General features: G+C 37.6%; 2 protein-coding genes across 2 annotated transcripts; one reads left to right on the top strand and one right to left on the bottom strand.

Moving 5' to 3' along the window:
- Positions 1 to 9,128: 9,128 nt before the first annotated feature.
- On the top strand, positions 9,129 to 13,074 carry LOC118751077 (replication factor C subunit 1-like). The gene is given in 10 exon segments (XM_036485842.1): positions 9,129 to 9,287; positions 9,361 to 9,513; positions 9,515 to 9,610; positions 9,612 to 10,050; positions 10,248 to 10,360; positions 10,427 to 11,004; positions 11,090 to 11,789; positions 11,850 to 12,001; positions 12,098 to 12,761; positions 12,818 to 13,074. Coding segments are annotated over 10 exon segments (3,033 nt in total). The 5' UTR covers positions 9,129 to 9,278; the 3' UTR covers positions 12,947 to 13,074.
- On the bottom strand, positions 13,028 to 14,637 carry LOC118751078 (queuine tRNA-ribosyltransferase catalytic subunit-like). The gene is made up of 2 exons (XM_036485843.1): positions 14,250 to 14,637; positions 13,028 to 14,189 (listed from the first exon to the last, which is right to left on the bottom strand). Exons 1-2 carry the CDS (start codon positions 14,379 to 14,381, stop codon positions 13,104 to 13,106), a joined length of 1,218 nt encoding a protein of 405 aa, XP_036341736.1. The 5' UTR covers positions 14,382 to 14,637; the 3' UTR covers positions 13,028 to 13,103.
- Positions 14,638 to 20,065: the final 5,428 nt, after the last annotated feature.

The following is a 20,065-nucleotide window of genomic DNA, read 5'->3' as shown; positions in this document are numbered from 1 at the left end:
CTTAGCACTCCTGCGGACGATCGAAACTGATTGGGCCCCGTAGGCTCTGTCTTTGGCACCGTGGTGGGTTTATTGGACTTAACTTCGCAATGTCCAGCGGCTGCACTACCCGTGCAGGGTTCCGATACTGCTTTATTTTTAATCATTTTCAACTGGATCTTTGGCTCGCCTAATAAGCAGAAGCCTTCTTGCACCATTGCGACAAAGGAGGAAGCCTATTCTGCCGTAGCGGTGTAAGCAACGATGCCCATTGCCCAGTCGGCACCCGCTTAGAGGGTATGTCAAGGCGGATTTTCGCCAACGTAAATTGTGAAATTAGCTAATTTCTTGCACTATATGAGTCGTGTTTGCGGAAGATTAAAGTTCACCATATTTCAGTTGTGAATTAAAAAAAATCAATGTTTAACAAAATGGTAGAAATATTATGAAATTTCGTATCTAATTATTTCGATCTTTTCTTGCCCTCATTTGTAAAGAAATAAATATTGTACCAGCATGCTGGTATGTTTAACGCTCGTATCTTTTTTTGGATAAAAAGCAGTATATTACTTCGTGAAAATACCGTTTCGCAGTATCTCCATTTAAAAATAAGAGCATTTGTTACAATACATTACAGAAATAGTTTCCCAATAAAATTAAGGAATTCCTGGTATGGTCACATAATATGACCCCGAGACAAAATGATATGTCTAACAAAAGCCATGTAAATCCAAATTTCTCTTTATGTACAAAAATTAGAATTAAAAAAAGTGGCATATTCTAGTTTTAGGTGTTTGCAAAATACCGTTGATTTTTGATTTTTTTTTTTTGCTGACGGCGCACAGTGGGACGTCCTGATATAAGCTGCAGCCAAAAGTAGTAACCGCACTAGAAATTCGCTGAAATTTCATATATGCGCTATTCGGCACTTGGGAATGAGGAAATGCGGAAAATTATAAAATTCAACGCACTACCACGCCCACAGCTCTTGTGAACGGAAATAGTAAATGTTATCCGATTTTGATTAAACTCAGAGCATATGCTGGTTTTAATGAGAAAAGCATAAATCTGAAAGATTGTCAAAATCAGGTTACATTATTTTCAATAATTTTAGAAAAACAGGCGCAAATTTAAAAAAAAAAAATCTTTTTTGATGAAATTCGGAGTGCCCTGCTCGCTTAAGCCAAAATTTTCCAACTTGGAAGATAATAAAGAATTTCTTATTACGGCGCCCACCTCCTACACAACTGCTCCAAGTACTAAATTTTATGAATTTTGGAGAAAATCAACAGGCGCATTTATTTTATTTCTAAAGAAGTTCCTATTTCTTCATTTTAAAAATGACGAAACGAAAACATGTACAATAACTGCATAATAAATTATGTGCACGATATGTATTTACACTGAAACTTTCAATTTTACCTATATTTTATACAACAAAAGCTTAGCTAAGGCCAGCAGGACTCTTGCCATCGAAGCGTCCATTTTTAGCTGAATGTTGAATGGGGTTGTTATTATTTATTTATGTACATATCAGAGTCTTTCCATTCTGCACTACAATAAAAATTCAATAAATTTACAGGAGGTGGGTCTATAAAAGGAAGAAGATTAATTGTAAAATATTTTTAAAAACATTTTTAAGAAATATGAATTCTTGAGTTTTCTAAAATCCATCCATTGAACATTCTTTTTTGCTAGATGCATCAAATTTACTCGACCCCGGGTTAAAAAAAAAAAATTAGTTTTAAAGTTCTTGCGAAATGAAATAATGGGCGCAGATGATTTTATGAAAACGGGTAGCGAGTCGTCGCTTGAATCAGTAGAAAATGAGTTCGATCTTTGGGATCCTCATAAATCTCTTGTATACAAAGTAACAACAAAACGGTTATAAAAGCTTGGTTAAATAATAATTAACATGGTGCTACAAAAAAAGTCATGAAATACACCCGAAACAAAAGGGTAGATTGAAGGTATGGTCGAGTACAACATGAAAATAGGTCCCGTATAGTTCCTGAACCATCCAAAAAAAAGTTATTTTCGTACTTGGTGCACTTACCTATTAATACCTTGACTATTTTCCACCCGATTTTAAAAAACGAACAAGTTTTGAAATGAGGATTTAAAACGATGTATAGCAATATATTATCAGACTTTGCTTGTTGGGAGTTTTTATAGGTTAAATTTTAATGAGCCCCTATTTTTCTTAATTTTTTGAACTTTGATCATTTGATTAAATTAATCGATTATTTTTGTCCAATTTATGATTTAATTGTATCGTAGTTTTGTGTTTCATTAATCGATTATTAATAGATTAATTATAAAATAATCTTAAAAATATTTTCAAGAAATATGAATTCTTGCGTTGTCTAAAATCCATCCATTGAACCTTCTTTTTTGCTAGCTGCATCAACTTTGCTCGACCCCGGGTTAAAAAAAAATTAATTTTGAAGTTCTTGCGAAATGAAATAATGGGCGCAGATGATCTTATGGAAACGGGTAGCGAGTCGTCGCATGAATCAGTAGAAAATGAGTTCGATCTTTGGGATCCTCATAAATCTCTGGTATACAAAGTAACAACAAAACGGTTATAAAAGCTTGGTTAAATAATAATTAACATGGTGCTACAAAAAAAGTCATGAAATACACCCGAAACAAAAGGGTAGATTGTAGGTATGGTCGAGTACAACATGAAAATAGGTCCCGTATAGTTCCTGAACCATCCAAAAAAAAGTTATTTTCGTTTGGTGCACTTACCTATTAATTAATACCTTGACTATTTTCCATCCGATTTTAAAAAACGAACAAGTTTTGAAATGAGGATTTAAAACGATGTATAGCAATATATTATCAGACTTAGCTTGTTGGGGAGTTTTTATAGGTTAAATTTTAATGAGCCCCTATTTTTCTTAATTTTTTGAACTTTGATCAGCGCTAATTTCAAAATGTCTATGAAAGTTGCCAATATGTGGTATTTATCTAAAAGAACATTTATTTTCGAATAAATAGATACCTCATCCAATGCCATTGCATAAAAATTGTCGAAGTTAAGCAATTTAAGCAAAAATACGGTCTTGAATTTATATGTGTGTATGTACCGGATGTGCAGATTTTTTGAGCCGGATGTGCAGATTTTTGGGCTCTTAAGCAAAAAAAAAAAATGTTCGTGAATTTTTTGGAAAATGGGCGTGGCACCGCCCACATATATCAAAAAAATAGGTGAAATTCCATCGTGTGAGGGATGCACAGCTGCATGCAAATCATATAAAAGGAAAGATATAATGCATTTTTCAAATTTAAGGGTTGAAATTTTGTTCATCCTTTAAACAGTGGAATTGTATTTCTCGTCTCAAAATCTATAATATTAGTATCATAAAAAATACAAAAAATGTTTTTTTTTTGTTAATATATCCGTTAGATTTTGCGTGTTTTTTTTCGAAGAACACTATTTTTGGCCAATTTTTTTAAGGTCAAGAAGTGATTGTGGCTCAATGGCAATAATTTTCCTTGAAAGGCAATTACATTAGATTTCAAAGCCTTTTTGTTTCATATCAAAATATTGCTTATGCCGAAAGCGCTACGATTAATTGGCAAAAAGTGATAAAAAAAACCACACTGTGTGCCGTCGAGTTAGCTCGAATATTTTATTTTTCAGTCGAGAAGTGTAATTTGATATATGATTTATAAAATTATATAATTAATTTATAGGCAATATATAATAAATAAAATGTCTATCATACTTGGGCGTAAAAATTTTTTGATTGTTATATATATTATTCTGTTATTTTTGATCATTATCAACTATTTCTGATTTTTACGAACTATTAATGCAATTATTTGATTAATTTCAATTATCCATCAACAAGTCAAAGTACATCTAGACAAAAATTATGAATATTTAATAACTGCTTGAATTATTTATTTATTGTATTGTTATCCAAATCTCAAATTTTAAACAATAATCATTACTTTTATAAAATTTTAAAAAGAAAAGACTGAAATGTAGAAAGTTAATGAATTTTATTTATTTTAATGATAAAAGTTTTCATTTTAGTTCACTCGAAAACGAACTATGTATATATTCATTTTATTTTTCACTAAAATATTTTCTTTTGCGTATTCAATATTATTAAAAGATAAAAACATAGTATTTATTGTACCTGAAACCTTTTACTTTTAATTACACTTAATGAAAAATGCATTTAAATTTATGTTCGAAAGTTTGAAATACTTATGTATTTACCTATTTTTGCTTTTAATTAACTCAAAAAATTTAACACTAATTATTGGCAAACCTAAGACTGCTAAATCAAGATGTGTAATGTACTAAAGTGCACTTCATGATACAATAATGTTTAGAAGGTAGTTTCACTTCAAATTTTTTTTACATAAACCGTGTCTGTGAAAAACATGCAATGTGGCCACTGCTACGATATAGAACTTGGGGATTTTTGCTTGTTTTTTAGATATTTTTAACAGAACATATACAGATTTATATATATAATAACTGATCTTTTCATTTAAATAAAAATCATAAAAACAAAAATGTAACGACAATATTTCTTGTTTAAAATGTTTTAGATCCATCGCGCACCATGGATTAAATCGGCCCCGCGATTAAGTTGGTGTAGTGTGCGGCGCACCTCCATACATCTTCATGTACATATTTAAGCGAGCCCTACAATTTAAGTAGCCGACCGATAAAGTCTGTGGCACGCGGTGGCTCTTATACATAGCTGTATTCATACACCTATTGCGTGTGTTGCAATATCCACGTAAGCAGCAGTTAATTTTTTTATAATTTATTATGAAGAAAATTATTAAAAAATATTAGAAAATTGTATACTTATGTATATGTTTGGCTTTCCTTTGTTTTATTTTTCTAACGTTAAAAGCTGGATTTTTTTGTTTGAAAAAGTTGGTACAACAAAAAATACGAAACACGTTTTCTGTCACATAGCTAACATGGCGGATCAGAAGAAGAAGTGAAACTCCCTTCTATTGTATCATGGTGAACATCAAAAGTTTTTTATTGTATATTCATGAACTAATTTTATTTTTTGACTTCCCAAGTAGTGGTTTTGGTCCATAATTGGACTAGTATTTTTCTGTCTGTTTTGAACTAGTATGAGTCTGGTATATTTCTGGCCGAAATCTGACAATTGCTATCTCGTAGGACATCCCCATGTTAAAAATACCAGTCGATTGCATGGAAAAAAGATAGTTGGCTGACTAGTTGTGCATGCGGTTCATACGAGTTGGTAGGTACATAGTTAACAACTAGTACATTTGACTACAGGGATGTTGTGGCATACTAATATTACTACACATGTGTGTGTATGTATAAATAATATATGTAAGTGTAATAAAATTGTAGTTTAAAAAACTAAAACCTCCCTATTATAATTGTCATTCGTACTGTCATCAGGTATGTAACTTGAGAATAGAAATCGCTGCATCTTTTAGGCGCATCAATATTACATAGTTACATCCCGAGCTAATAAAAGGAAGGTAATAATAATAAAAAAGGAAGGTAAAAATTATCTCTTATTTTTTACTTTTCGTAAAAATTACTGCGAATGCAATTTGAATGAATTTCAATTCTATAGTTTTTAGTTTATTTAGTTTGTAATTAGCTTTTTAAACTGATATAAAATAAAGGCATTTATATTTATTTACTTAAAACACGAATTTATTTTTATTTCTAGTATTCGCACTAAAGCATGACTACAAAACTAGTTTATTAGCATATTTTAATTAATGGTATCTAATAATGTCCCGAAATATCCCGGGATCCCGGGATTACCAATTTAAGATCCCGAAATCCCGGGATTCACAAAATGGTCCGGGATTGGATGCACAAATTTTTCAAAAAAGCATCCAAGATAAATGCGACTCTTTGCTAGTTGTTGGAATCAGTGTTGCCTGTTGAGTCGTTTTCCGGCTAGATTTAAGGTCGGTTGTTCAATGTCTGATTAACACAAATCGGAGGTAGAAGCTCAGGTTAAGTACAATGACTGCTTTATCGATCATATGTTACATGCATGATCAGTGATCGGACTTCTACCGCATTGTGGTAGATCTGCCACTTCTTGAGCATCTACCAATCAAGGTCTGGAATCTACCACATATTCGCGTTTTTGATTACTTTTATTTTTGCTTGACATAATTTTCTTAATTTTAAGAGCAAAAATTGTCCAACACTAAACACTATATGGTAACAAGAATGATGACAAGAAGGAAGACTCCGCTTTCCCGACGACGATGAAATTTCTCAAGTGAAAGTAAACAAAGCCGAATGGGAGGATAAAATAAACTGTAAAATAGTAAATTTTCTCAGTAATCAATTTTTTGACGGAAACGCGGTTTTATTGTGATAAATTACAAAATATATGATTTGTAAAAAGAATTAATAGCGGCGATTTTTGTGAAAGTATTAGCAAATTTAAGTGCATCTAAGGTTTCTGAGGCGTTGTTTACTTTTACTTGAGAATTGTCAAAATCGGCAAATCCCAATTAGCTGTTTCTGGAGCGTGCCACATTTGTTCCCTACATCGTGATGTGATAAATATAAAAGCTGGCAGCACTCCGCAAGGTTGCAGAAATCTCTTTTATGGACTACAAAACTGCATAGATACCATTTTGTAAAGATGCTGATTTAAAAGTTAAAAAATTTTGATAAATTTCGTAATTTTTGCACAAAGTCTGGTGTTTGTTGAGAATCAGCTAAATTTTCTTAAAAACATAATAAACATCAGGGGCCGGTTGTTCAATGTCTGATTAGCACTAATCGGAGGTAGAAGCTATGGTTAAATACAACGACTGCTTTATCGATCACATTTTATATGCATGATGTCGTAAACGTCGATAATGATGTTTCACCGCCAAGTTGTAATAACCAGACATTGAATAAACTAGATAAAAATAGCCAACACTTACCAAAATCGTGCGTTACATACTTATAAAATGAAGATTTGTAAAATAAATGTCTACAATAGGGTTGCCAGATTCTGAAACAGAGAAAGGAGTACATTTCTATTTTCGATAGAAAAAAAGCAGTACGAAACATAAAAAAGGAGTACAATTTTTGTTTTAATTTTTTTGTGCAATTTATTCTTACAAATTACCATTAATTAGGTACAAACAACAAAGATATCATAGAAATCTTTTTCAAAGCAACAATAAATGTTAAAAATAAATATTTATAGGGGGGTTGGTCGAATGAATGGCCTCCTAGTCACCAGTTCCGAGTCCTTTCCATTCCTGAGAATGAGGCCTTATGTTGGACAAAAGGCCGAGTATAAAGGAGCCAAGAAGATTACAGAAGATATGCAATAAAGTAACCGACGAAGACTTGCGTGCCGCTTGCGCTTTTCTCTCAAAGTGTTTACCGCTGGTAATCCCAAATGAAGGTTAAAATTGAAAAACTTATTAATAAAATTTAAGTAAAATCTGTGGATAATTAACAATAAACCGCTTTTATTTAAAAAAAAAAAAAACCGTGCAACAGTTATTATTTTACACCCTGTATATAATAAAATATTAAGAGCTGGAAAAAGGAGTACAACAGAAGTACAAAACTAAGAAAGGAGTACATTTCCAGATATTTTTTTTTGGGAGTACAAGGGAGTACATTGCAATAAAAAGTACGTTTACTCCCAAAAGCAGTACGTCTGGCGACCCTAGTCTACAAATAACTTTCACCCCTATTCTGCAACTCTTTCGTATTCGGATTTTGCTACGAATCGTAGAAATTCGTAACAATGGCATGCCTAAAAACGAACGACAAATGTTTGTGCTAACCAATTTATTATTTTTGTACGTGTTTTTGCATCCAATCACCGCGCACTTCATTTTAATTACATTTGCACAAAAAATCACTTAAAAATCACTGAAATAAACCACCGACAAAATAAACATAAAGAAAGAAGCAAAACAGAAATAGCAAACTTCAAAATTATGAACGTCACACACTTTTTTCTCAATTGCTATTACAAATGGCTGCTTCTGAACCGGTCAGATCTGTTCTAATTAGGCCTGGGTAACGGCGCCAATTTTTTGGCGCTGACACACTAACCCCAGCACCACTGTTGGAATCAGCACAGTGTGTTGGCGCAATGGCGCCTCTTCAGGCTAAAGCTCATTTCCTTTATTGCTGCAGTCTGCACCAAAGTGAATTACTACAAAGTTATATCGGCTGAGAAAAAACTCAAGTATACCCAAGATCAAAACCCAAAAATACAACAAACCCATCATTTTCACATTCAGAAGGACCGCGACGAACTCTAGCAACACCACCTTGTATAAATTCGCCTTGTGCTGCACATATTACAAGAGACCCTTCTATTTCGGGTGTTCTTTGCGACACCCGGTGTTGTCAGAGTTCCGGTGTTGAACTAAGGTGAATTAATACAAGGTGGTATCGGTTGGGCAAAAACAACTCAAGTATACCCAAGTCAAAAATACAACAAACACATAATTTTCACATTCAGAAGGACCGTGGGTAATTTTAGCAACACCACTTTGTAAAAAATCGCCTTGTGCTGCACATTTTACAAGTGACACTTCGCTTTTGTGTGTTCTTTGCTGGTTCTTTGCGCCGCCCGGTGGTGTCAGTGTTCCGGTGTTGCTGGCGCCATTGCGTCACTGAGTTGTGTCAATCGGTATCGGCGCCAGTAACTCAGCTCTCGGTATCAGCACAATGGCGCGGCGCCGCACTGTGTTACCCACGGCTAGTTCTAATTGGTTCATGGTTTCTGCAGCAACTATTACTACGTTTATACGTAAGCTATTTGCAAATAAAAATAATTTGCAAATACCTAACTCCCTGTTTATTCCATGGTGAAAAATTCTTGTTTAATATTGCCTGATTATAAAAAGGCAATATAAACTTGCTTTGGTTGCAGTCACACCAAAGAACGTAGATAACGTTCTTTGGTCACACCATGCAACTTTAATTCCTCAAACTGATTTCCGAAAAGGGACAGAAAGGTCGTTCTGGCTGTGGCACATGGAAGTGAAATTTCTCTTTCTCAATGTGACAGCGAATTGCTTTGAAAAGTGGAAAATATTGCAATGTCTGGCACGCTATGATGTGTTGGCTTTAAAATTTTGATTTATCTCACTGCCTTGGCAGCCCCTTTAATCAGCTGTATGCAGATGCCAATTTTGAGTTTGCGCGTAAATCACCGGTGTGAAGCTCTGGGACTTTTGTACTGCCTATAAATTGATTGAAATCAATAAATTTATTTTAGAGGAAACGTAATAGAATTAAACCGAATATTTAGTTTGTGATAAATGAAATGCAGCGGGTAAGTTTCATATCAATTGCTTTGCATTTAGTTGTTCAATGTTAATTCGTTTGTTGTACTCACGTTCGTATAGGACATAACTTCCTTTTTCAAGCGTGCTACGCCTGCAAAAAAGGTCGAAACTGCGAACGACGATGAGGAAATGCAAAAAAGTAAACTTAAAAAACGAACCGCTCGAGTAATATCCAGTGACGAAGATGAGGTTCCAGAAAGCCCAAAGGCGCCTACAAAAAACGCCTGCCAGCAAAAAGAAGCGCGTTGAAGAGAAGTTGCCGCATGAAAGAAAAACTCACGTCAATAAGAAACCATCACTTTCAAAATTGAAAAAACCAATCTCCTAAAAAGCTAAAGCCAATCGACCCCAATTCAGTTTTTGGAGGGGAAACTCTTCGTGTAGAGGCTAAAAAGCCGCCACCTCCAAAAATAGCAGCTGTCATTGAATTGGATGATGAGGAAATCGATAAGAGTCTAATGGAAGTTGATCTAGAAGTAAGTGCGCAAGTCGAAAAAAATACAAACGGAAGGCGAGAAGATCGGCGTTCAAAGTCAAAAACACCGCGCAAAAGTCCCTCGAGGGCAAAACACACACCTAAAAAAGAGGAAAAACGGGAAAAGAATATCGATAAAACAAAAGAGCCCAAAAAAGAAAAGGAGCATGCAGATGATAAGCCGAAGAAATTAGAAGCCACGCCTAAAACTGAAAAGAAAAAAGATAAGAGCACACCGAAGGCTAAGAAACAACTCTCGGAAGACCTGGAAAGCAGTAAGCCAACATTTCGAGCTCTAACCGCCAAAATAACGTAAGCGACATTATTTTCAAAATTTTCTTTTTGATGCAGAAATGCATCTAGATGCTCTAGAAATAGGTCTGCATCAAAAAGAAAATACTAAAAAAAAATGTCGGTTAGGTTATTTTTATTAAATATGAATCACGTTAAAACTTGTAATCTTAAATTAAAGGTGTGTTGTCCGATGAGGAGCGTCATGAACGTAAGCGCTTATCTGCCATACTCTACCAGAAATATAAAAATCGAGCAAGTGTTATAAATCCTGGATCAAAGGAGGTTCCAAAGGTATTTCTATTAATACTTCGATTTATCTGTTAATGGTTAGTAGCACGGTATATTATACATTTCAAGGGTAAACCGAATTGCTTAGCGGGACTAACATTTTTAGTCACTGGGGTATTAGAATCTCTGGAACGAGACGAGGCCGCGTCAATAATAAAGGAACTTGGAGGAAAAATGAGTACCACTGTAGGAAAAAGGCTTAACTATTTAATTGTCGGAGAGGAAGCTGGGCCCAAAAAGCTTGTGCAGGCAGAAGAGTTTGGTGTGAATGTGATAAGTGAGGATGGACTGTTCAACTTGATTCGAGAAAAGTCAGGTGATGTTTCAGACAAAGAAACGAAAAATTACATTAGTCCGGATAACATAAAAGTAGAATCAACAGATTTAAAAAAACCTAATAAACAAAAACTCAAGGTCAAAGAAGAATTGAAGCCAACGTCTCCTGAAAAAAATCGAAAACCGAAAAAATCGCCCAAAGTGGAGAATGTTATAAAAATAGAAAAAAAAGAACATAGTGAAGAAACTGAATGTAATGTCCAATTCAAACAGAAAGTAGATGACGCAAATCTTCAGTGGGTAGATAAATATAAACCAACTAGTGTAAAAGAAATCGTTGGTCAATTCGGACCGACGAGCAATGTGTCCAAGTAAGTAAATATATGTATATCAAGTGAAAAAAGCAACTACACAAAAAACATAATTTTTGGTACTTATAATTATTTATCATTAAAGGTTAACTAATTGGCTCTCGAAGTGGTACATTAACCATGATGGCAAAAAGAAACTTCAGAAACCTAATCCATGGGCCAAAAATGACGATGGTAGTTTTTATAAAGCAGCATTGTTATCAGGTCCACCAGGTATTGGCAAGACAACCACAGCTATCCTAGTCTGCAAGGAATTAGGCTTTGACACCGTTGAATTCAATGCGTCGGATACGCGTAGCAAGCGTCTTCTAAAGGAGGAAGTAGCAGAGCTACTCTCAAACAAATCCCTTTACGGTTATTTTCATGGTCAAGGCAAAGAGGTTACAAAAAAGCATGTACTTATTATGGACGAAGTTGATGGCATGGCGGGCAATGAAGACCGCGGGGGCATACAGGAACTAATTGCACTTATAAAAGATTCTTCCGTGCCGATTATTTGCATGTGTAATGATCGCAACCATCAAAAAATGCGGTCCTTAGTTAACTATTGCTACGATCTGCGTTTCAGTAAGCCACGAACTCAACAAATTAAGGGACGTATTTTGAGTATTTGTTGTAGGGAGGGTTTCGATATTGATCCCGATAAAGTAAATGAAATAATAGAAGCAACTAATAATGATATACGCCAATCTATAAATCATATTTCGTTGTTAAGCGCTGGAAAGAATTTACCATCTAACAGTACTAAAAGTGCATGCAAAACCGCAGAGAAAGATTTGAAAATGGTAAGCAATATTTATTATCGAATAATGCAACATGTAACATACACTAACTTTTCCGCGCAGGGTCCTTGGGAGGTGGTGCGCAAAGTATTCTCCGCCGAAGAACATAAACATATGACACTTAACGACAAATGCGATTTGTTTTTCCAAGATTACAGCTTGGGACCATTGTTCGTGCAGCAGAATTACTTACAGGTGTCCCCCGTAGGTTCCAAGTGAGTGATTAATTATTCTTAGTGTCGCAGTTTCTTAATTTACTCGAACGCTTGTTTACATAGTACACCCATTGAACCCTCATCCCTCCCTTTTAGGTCTGAGGTACCTGCTAAGGTTGCTCTTACTGCAGACGCCTTAAGTTTGGGTGACTTAGTGGATAAACGAATACGCTCCGATTCTGCTTGGTCCCTGCTGCCAACACAGGCTGTGTTTAGTTCAGTAATGCCAGGAGAGTATATGAGTGGCCACTTCACGGGACAAATAAATTTCCCTGGTTGGTTAGGTAAATATTCGCGAACCAATAAGCGAAATCGTTTGGCTCAAGAGATTCATGATCACACCCGATTACGTACTTCTGCCTCACGTCAGTCCATTCGACTTGACTACGCCCCTTTCCTTCTGGCGAAAATTGTGCGCCCTTTAAAAGATAAGGGAATGGAAGGCGTTAAAGATTCACTGGATGTTCTAAAAGAATATCATCTCTTACGCGAAGATATCGACTCTTTGATCGAACTTACTGCATGGCCTGGCAAGAAGGGTTTAATGGACGCAGTAGACGGCCGTGTGAAGGCAGCTCTAACACGCTCATATAATAAAGAGGTTTTAGCATATTCGTATTCAGTGACTGCAGGTGTAAAGAAAAAGAAAGCTGAAGCAAGCGAAGAAAATGAGTTGTATACTATTGAGGGTGAAGAGGAAGGTAATGCGGCAGCATCAGATGAAGAAGATGATAAAATAGAAAATGATGGTTTGATTAAGGTAAAATTTGCTTTAAATTGTCTTTCTTAAATTAAATACTTACAATCACTCCACAGGCGAAGAAAAGCAGTGCAACTGCATCATCTTCGAAAGCAAAGGCTGGCACATCAAAGGGCAAAACTGGAAGCAGTGCTGCTAGTAAGAAAACAACAAGCAAAGCTTCATCAACTAAGGCAAAGAAATAATATAGGGATCTTTTTGTCGGTAAATCATTTTTGGTTATTATTTGGAATTATATGTATGTATATAATAGCTTCTATCTGTTGTACTTGTTTGCTGCATCTATTTCAATATATATTTTTTCTATAAACTATTTAATCGACTTATAAATCTAAAATACTGTTATGCCTCGGTTTGAGTTGTTTTTTGTTCATTCGGCGGCAATTCCACATTGACCGCTTGTAAAGCTTCCCTTATCCAAAGCGGAACTGGTTCGCCATCAAAGTGTATAGCCATAAAATCACAGATAAATTGCGGAAATTTATCACGTTCTATTGCGTCTCTCATATGCCTCATCAACCTCAATTGATATGCCACGTTATGTATACTTAACAAACTACATGAAACCGATTCGATGGCGGCAATATGATGTAGGTATGAACGTGTATATCGACGACATGTGCTGCATTCACACTTTTCGTCTATGGGACGCATATCGTGTTCATACTTTTTATTTTTTAAATTAAGTTGTCCTGCATTTACTAGTGCACAGCCGAAACGCGCCGTTCTAGTAGGAAAAACGCAGTCAAACATATCAATACCGAGTGCAACACATACCACCAAGTCAGCTGCGAACCCTACGCCCATTAAGTATCTTGGCTTGTCCTTAGGTAATAAATCTGTGCAGACGTTAACTGTACGCCAAAACTCATGCTTGCTTTCTCCGCCACTAAGACCACCAACAGCGTAGCCGCGAACATCTCTCTTTATAAGTTCGTCAGCACACTGTCTACGCAAATCAGCATCCAATGCACCTTGTACGATGGGAAATAGGCTTTGATCATCGTCACGCGAATGTGCAGATATACATCGATCCAACCAACGAATAGTACGATGCATAGCCTCTTCAACGCGTGGTCCAACCGTTGTTGTCTTCACTACATCATCCAACTGCATCATTATATCGGCACCAATAGTGTTCTGAATTTGTATTGAGTGTTCGGGTGTTAGCATACACTCACTGTTATCAAAGGGTGAACAAAAGTTTACGCCATTTTCGTCTATTTTTGCCAATTTGAGTAAAGAAACCATTTGAAAGCCTCCCGAATCAGTGAGAATACCTCTCGGCCATCCCATAAATTTATGCAATCCTCCAGCTTTTTTTAACGTTTCGACGCCAGGTCGCATGCCTAAATGGTAGGTGTTTCCCAGAAGTATCTGGCAGTTAAGCTCAATGAGCTGATCCGGTAGCAGACCTTTCAGCGTGCCCTAAATATAATAAAGGTGCAATAAAACCTTTAGATAAAGAGGGAAAGGTATTGATCTTACTTGGGTGCCCACTGGCATGAAAACTGGCGTATTAACTTCTCCATGGCGTAGTGTCATCAGGCCAGATCGTGCTTTCGTCACAGAACACTCAGCAACGACTTTGTAGGTAAGAGGAGGTACCTTAGCAGTCATGATTGCAGAAATTGGGGCCTTTTACAAGATTTTAAGTAAAATTCAACAACAAGGGGGCACCCCAACAACCGAAATATTATCTTTTATTCCTTTTTGTAGTGACGTTCTTTGCGGCACGTGCATAGAAAATCTATCTTTTTTGTTTTATTTAGCGTTCTCGGTTCGAAGTAAAGGCCATAATTAAATAAGAGCGTTTGACGGCGCGTTTACTGCCTTGTTTCGATATTTGCGATTTTTATGCGGGCAACATCTCTTTTACTAACTGCCATCCCTAAATTGGCGCGTCAAGCGCCAAGCAACTGTCAAAAATCCTCATGCCCATACAATTTGTATGAAGCATCCCACAATAACGCGGCGCTTACGCCGAGCAAATGGAATTTTCATTTTTTGACAGGGCGTTACGTGTTGAAGTTGGATGCAGAAGACGGAAAGAAAGAGAAAGGACAAACAAGTGAAATAGGAAACGAGAATAAAAACGAGAGGACCTGAGAAAACGTCAAAAATTACGACGCGTTGATTTGGGGATAGCGCGCGCTGACACTCGTTGACAATGGATAACGTAACGCTTAGCGCTCCAATTTAGGGACGGCAGTAAGGCGAATTTATACAAGGTGGTGTCATGAACCAAAAATACAAGATCACGCCTTCACCTTAGTAGCCCGTTATAGTCGCATTTAGGAAAAAAGTTGGGCGCTCTGACATTAGCCGTTTGTTTACATTTGTTCGTTGTTTACAATTTGGTGGTGGCTTTATACCGCAATTTTCTTAATTTTCGCTTGTGACAACGTGTGCACACATAAGGTAAAGAATAATTTAACACAGCGACATGGTTTATAGAATTTGCATAATAAAAATGATTATTCATGCGTTCAACATTTACGCGGTTTTTTTGTTCTTTTCGTTGTTTACTTCTTACAACAAAGATGGCGTCAAGATTTCAACAGCTAGAAAATAACTTTTTTCTTTTTTTCGGGAAGGCGTGATCTTGTGTCTTTCGTTCATGAGGTGGTGTTGATGGCGAATTAAGATTTTCGCCGCGGTACTTCCCAGTGTCAAAATGATGTGTTTGTTGTAAACAAGGCGAATTCATATTACAACAAACACATCATTTTGACATTAAGAAGTACCGCGGCGAAAATCTAAATTCGCCATCAACACCACCTTGTATAAATTCGCCTTGTCTTTTACAGTAAAACGCCAACATTTGGTACATATCGCGGGGAGATTGCGATAAACGGGGCGACAAATTTTTACTATGGCACTGGAAAGCTGGGCTCGCGGCTGTTCAAATATACCTGCTTTCAGGTCCCAGGGCCTTCTAGTTTTAAAGATCTTGTTGAAAGTAATTTTTTTTTTTTTTTTTTTTTTTTAATATTAATATCTTATAAACTACATAATCGATTAAAAAAGTAATGTTCCAAAATAAATATGATAAAAAGAAATTACATAATTTATATTATTGTGGCGAATACTGCGGCAACGCGAAGCGAACAACGAGAAATAGGCAGAATGTTCGAGGAATGACGTAGAATGTTCCACAAGGAGAAACGTCAAGTTGGATGAACACTGCGAACAGCGAGAGAAAGAGAATGATCGATAAACTTCGGAATGTTCTAGAGTTGCCATAAGTGCAAGCGCAGGTATATAAGGGCGTCGCCACAGCGAGGTGAGTTAGTTACAAGTCAGCAAGCTACAAGTAAAGTGAGCAGAGAAGCGAGTTGCGAATAAGCAAGCTATAAGTTTAATTGTGTTAACAAGTTCAGTAAAGCGTTGTAATTGCTTTAACAAGTATTGCAGTGTTTTTACTGTATTAGCAAGTATTGTAAAATTGTTTGTTGTACAATAAAGTTAATTGTACTACCATTTGGCCATCGTTAGCCTTTATTTAACAATCCAGCGATACGAACCGGAGCATTTGGGAAATCCGGACGAGGGTTCAAGGATCACGATGTAGCGGAACAAAGGTGGCGCCGTCAGAGGTACCGCTACTTTGGTTTTACCGATTTTGACAGTTGTGGTAACTTGTAAATAAACTTTTGTTTACAAATCAGTGACATAGAGAAATTTGAATTATTAGTGAAAAATCGGTTAAAATCGTGTTAATTTGGAATTTGTTAGTGATTTTTCAGTTGAAGAGTGTGTAAAAACTGATAAAATGAAGTGCCGTGTATTAAATTGCGACAGTCGTGAAGGTAGTGCCTCGAAATGCAGCTTTTTTCCTTTCCTCGCAACGATGCTGTGGCGAGAAAGTGGGTGGAATTCTACAAGCAGGATAAGCCATTCAATTTGGATGCCAGCTTCATATGCATGCGCTGTTGTCCTTCCATGAAGTGCACCATGGTGCCCCATCTCATTATGCGTAGATGCAAGTGTAGCGCTGCGACGAATCTGTGCATTTTGTGTATATAGGGCGCGGCAATGCCGTTCCCGAAATGTTTTTTTATTATTATATTGACAGCATTTTATCAGAGTCATATCGCTTCTGCTCCAAGCAGCCTCCTTTAGCAAGTTAGCTAATCAATCCCACTCAGATGCTGGCGCAGTTTGCTGCACCAGCCTTAATTGCAAAGCAATGGAGTACACTAAAACGTTTGCTGCAGCAGCCTTAATTGCAAAGCATGGAGTGCACTAAAACGTTCTCTATTCTCCAATAGATTAGATGAAAAATGCAATATTTTCGCATTGATCAAAATTAAAACGCGTCTTTCGCTGTAAAGTGAACTGTTTTGACAGTTTGAACTCGTTCTACTTTTGTCTATATTCTTTGTTTACTTGTGGTACACAAATGTCAACGGCCAGGACGGCGCAATCTTGTATTCTATCATTCTTGTTCAAGGATAATAGTAACATTATTTTTCATATACTTTAAGGTCCAAAATTAAAAAAAAAAAACGAAAAATATTTGTTAATGTACAGTATTTATAAATATATTTTATTGGCTGCATTTCTTTATTCATTCTGAACGTTTTGAATAAACTTTTTTGTTTACTTATTCCTTAGAACGTTCCTGATGATATGTTAACGTATATTTCAAACACATTCTGTTTATTCCGGCTGTGAAATAAAATTATCCGGAATGTATAAAGAAACGCAGCCATTTTATTATGATCTGCTTTTGATTATTAAGTATTCAGTGATAATAAAAAATTTAATGCATTTACAGGCAAGTGTCAACCTTACACCTATTGTAGTTTAATCAGGGAGGACCTCTCCTCCGGCAACACAGAAATGATAATTATGCGTAGTAAGAATTATAATTCCAAAGTGCAGCCGAAGGCCGCCTAGGCAGAGAGAAGTTGGGCCCCTCTTCTCCGGTAACACAGAAAGGAGAATTCTGCGTTGTAAGTGTTATGATACCTAAGCGCGGCGAAGGCCACCTACGCAAAGGAAGATCTGCCCCATTCTCTGGCAACACAGAAGGAGAATTCTGCGTAGTAAGGATTATAATCAGCGCTGCCGTTTTGGTCCATTTATACCAAAATTGGTAGCTTCACTTTCCATTGGTACTTTGGTTGGTTTGATGAAGCTTTTGGAAGGAAAAAATGTTTTGAAAATGCAACCAAATTGAGCACTACAATTTTTTCGCTTCCAAGCCAGAAAAAAACCGGATTTTTGTCCATTTACCGTTTCCATTTTCGGATACTTTGACCACTAAAGCCAGTATGCAGCTCTCAAGAAAAGGAGAAACTCCATACAAAATGACGTGCATGAAATGGCTAAGAATTTTCTTGTGTAAAATTATCTTGAAGCAGAATGCAGTTATTAAGAAATTTTCTACGCTTTCTATACGGTTTTCTAAAGTTTTTTGTGAAAAAGAGCACAAGGCAACCCATGTTTGCAACAGGAATAGCACGGTGCAGCGAACAAAGGCGGCGCCGTTGTTGTTGTTGTTGTCGTAGCGGCTACAACAACCCTGCCCAGATAGCTAATATCTCAGTCGTTGTCGTCTAGTTCCACTAACGGCAGCCCCAAGAACCGTTCAGCCTCTATGGGGTCGGTCCATGGGGACGACGCCGTTAGGGTTGTGGGGTTTTCCGGGCATGCGAAGAGATGTTTCGAGTCGTGGGGGGTCTCTCCGCATGCCGGACATTCGTTCGGCACATCCGCATTTAACCTACTCAGGTAGGAATTTAGCCTGCTGCAGTAGCCAGAGCGAAGTTGGGCTATAGTTGTCCTGGTCTCCCGAGGCAGATGGAGCTCCGTCGCGTCAATGTCCGGTGTTTGTGTGCCTACAACGGCATTCACAGGTCTTGAGTCTACATAACTCGAGACTGCGTCCCTGTGAATGCCGTTCAGGGCCTGTCTGTGAGCTGACGGGTCCAGAGGTTGCTTAATGAACCTCTGGACTTCGTCCGTCAGTTCATATAGATGCCTCCTGACGTGCCTCGGCGAGGGCTCCTCTGCAAGCAGCTGTCTATTTCGGTGGCCACATCTGTGGCTCCCAGCAAGAAACTGCTTGCAGAGCATCGTGTTGTGCTCCCTAATTGGGAGCATTTTCGCCTCGTCGTGGAGGTGGTGTTCTGGTGCCATCAGGAGGCATCCAGTCGCTGTCCTGAGTGCTGTATTTTGTACCGTGTGTAGCTTCGTCCACTGCGTCCTACTAGTCCCCGGCGACCACACTGGTGCTGCGTAGTTTAAAACCGGCCGGCCTATTGCCTTGTATGTTGCCAGTAACGTTTCTTTGTCTTTGCCCCAAGTACTGCCGGCTAGCGACTTGAGGACTTTGTTGCGGCTCTGTACTTTATTGACAATAGCGGTTGCGTGCTCAGAGAAGGAGAGCAGGCTGTCGAATGTTACTCCGAGAATTTTAGGATTATTCACCGTCGGAATTGGTGTGTCATCGACGTGAATTCCTAGCGGTAGCCTGACCTCCTTCGTCCAGGTTGTGAAAAGGCTCGCGGAGGATTTCGTAGGGGAGAGGGCTAGACACTTTGCAGTGACGAAGCGAGTAAGTTCAGACAGATAACCGTTTACTTTCGAACACAAGTCATCAATTCCATTCCCGGTCGCCATGATCGAGCAATCGTCGGCGCAAGAGACGATTGAGACTCCCTCTGGTGGTTGAGGGAGCTTTGAAATGTAAAAGTTCAACAGTAGTTGGGAAAGGACACCACCCTGTGGAACCCCCTGTTTTATTTTCCAAAGTTTGCTCGATTTGTCTCTAAACATTACCGACGAGTGTCGACCACTTAGATAATTTGCCGACCACCGTTTGAGCCTCTGTGGGAAAGAGGAAGCCTCTATATCTTCTAGTAGCGTGGAATGGCTGACAGTGTCAAAAGCCTTTGACAGGGCCAACGCTACTAGAATCGTTCTCTCACAGGGACGTTTACCGTTAAGGCCACGAGTTATCTGAGTGTTTATGGCGTTAAGTGCTGTTGTTGTACTATGCACTTTACGGAAACCATGCTGATGCTTCGCTGGGGTCAAGTGGTTTGTGAAATACGGGACTAGCAACTCCTCTAGTGTCTTCGCTACCGGGGAAAGGAGTGTTATTGGACGATAACAATCTCCTATGTTGGCGGGTTTCCCCGGATTGAGCAGTGGGACCACTCTCCCCACCTTCCAGATGTCTGGGATGATGAGAGTGGCCATGGACAAATTGAAGACCTCCGTTAGGTACGCTACCCCCGCAGGACCCAAATTTTTCAGCATCAGCATGGATATTCCGTCGGGACCCATGG

Source organism: Rhagoletis pomonella, unplaced genomic scaffold (assembly GCF_013731165.1).
Source record: "Rhagoletis pomonella isolate Grant_MI unplaced genomic scaffold, Rhpom_1.0 Rhpom_scaffold_00514, whole genome shotgun sequence".
Classification (NCBI taxonomy): Eukaryota; Metazoa; Arthropoda; class Insecta; order Diptera; family Tephritidae; genus Rhagoletis; species Rhagoletis pomonella.
The sequence above is the reverse complement of the archived record's forward strand: the minus strand, read 5'-3'. Positions and strand labels throughout refer to the sequence as shown.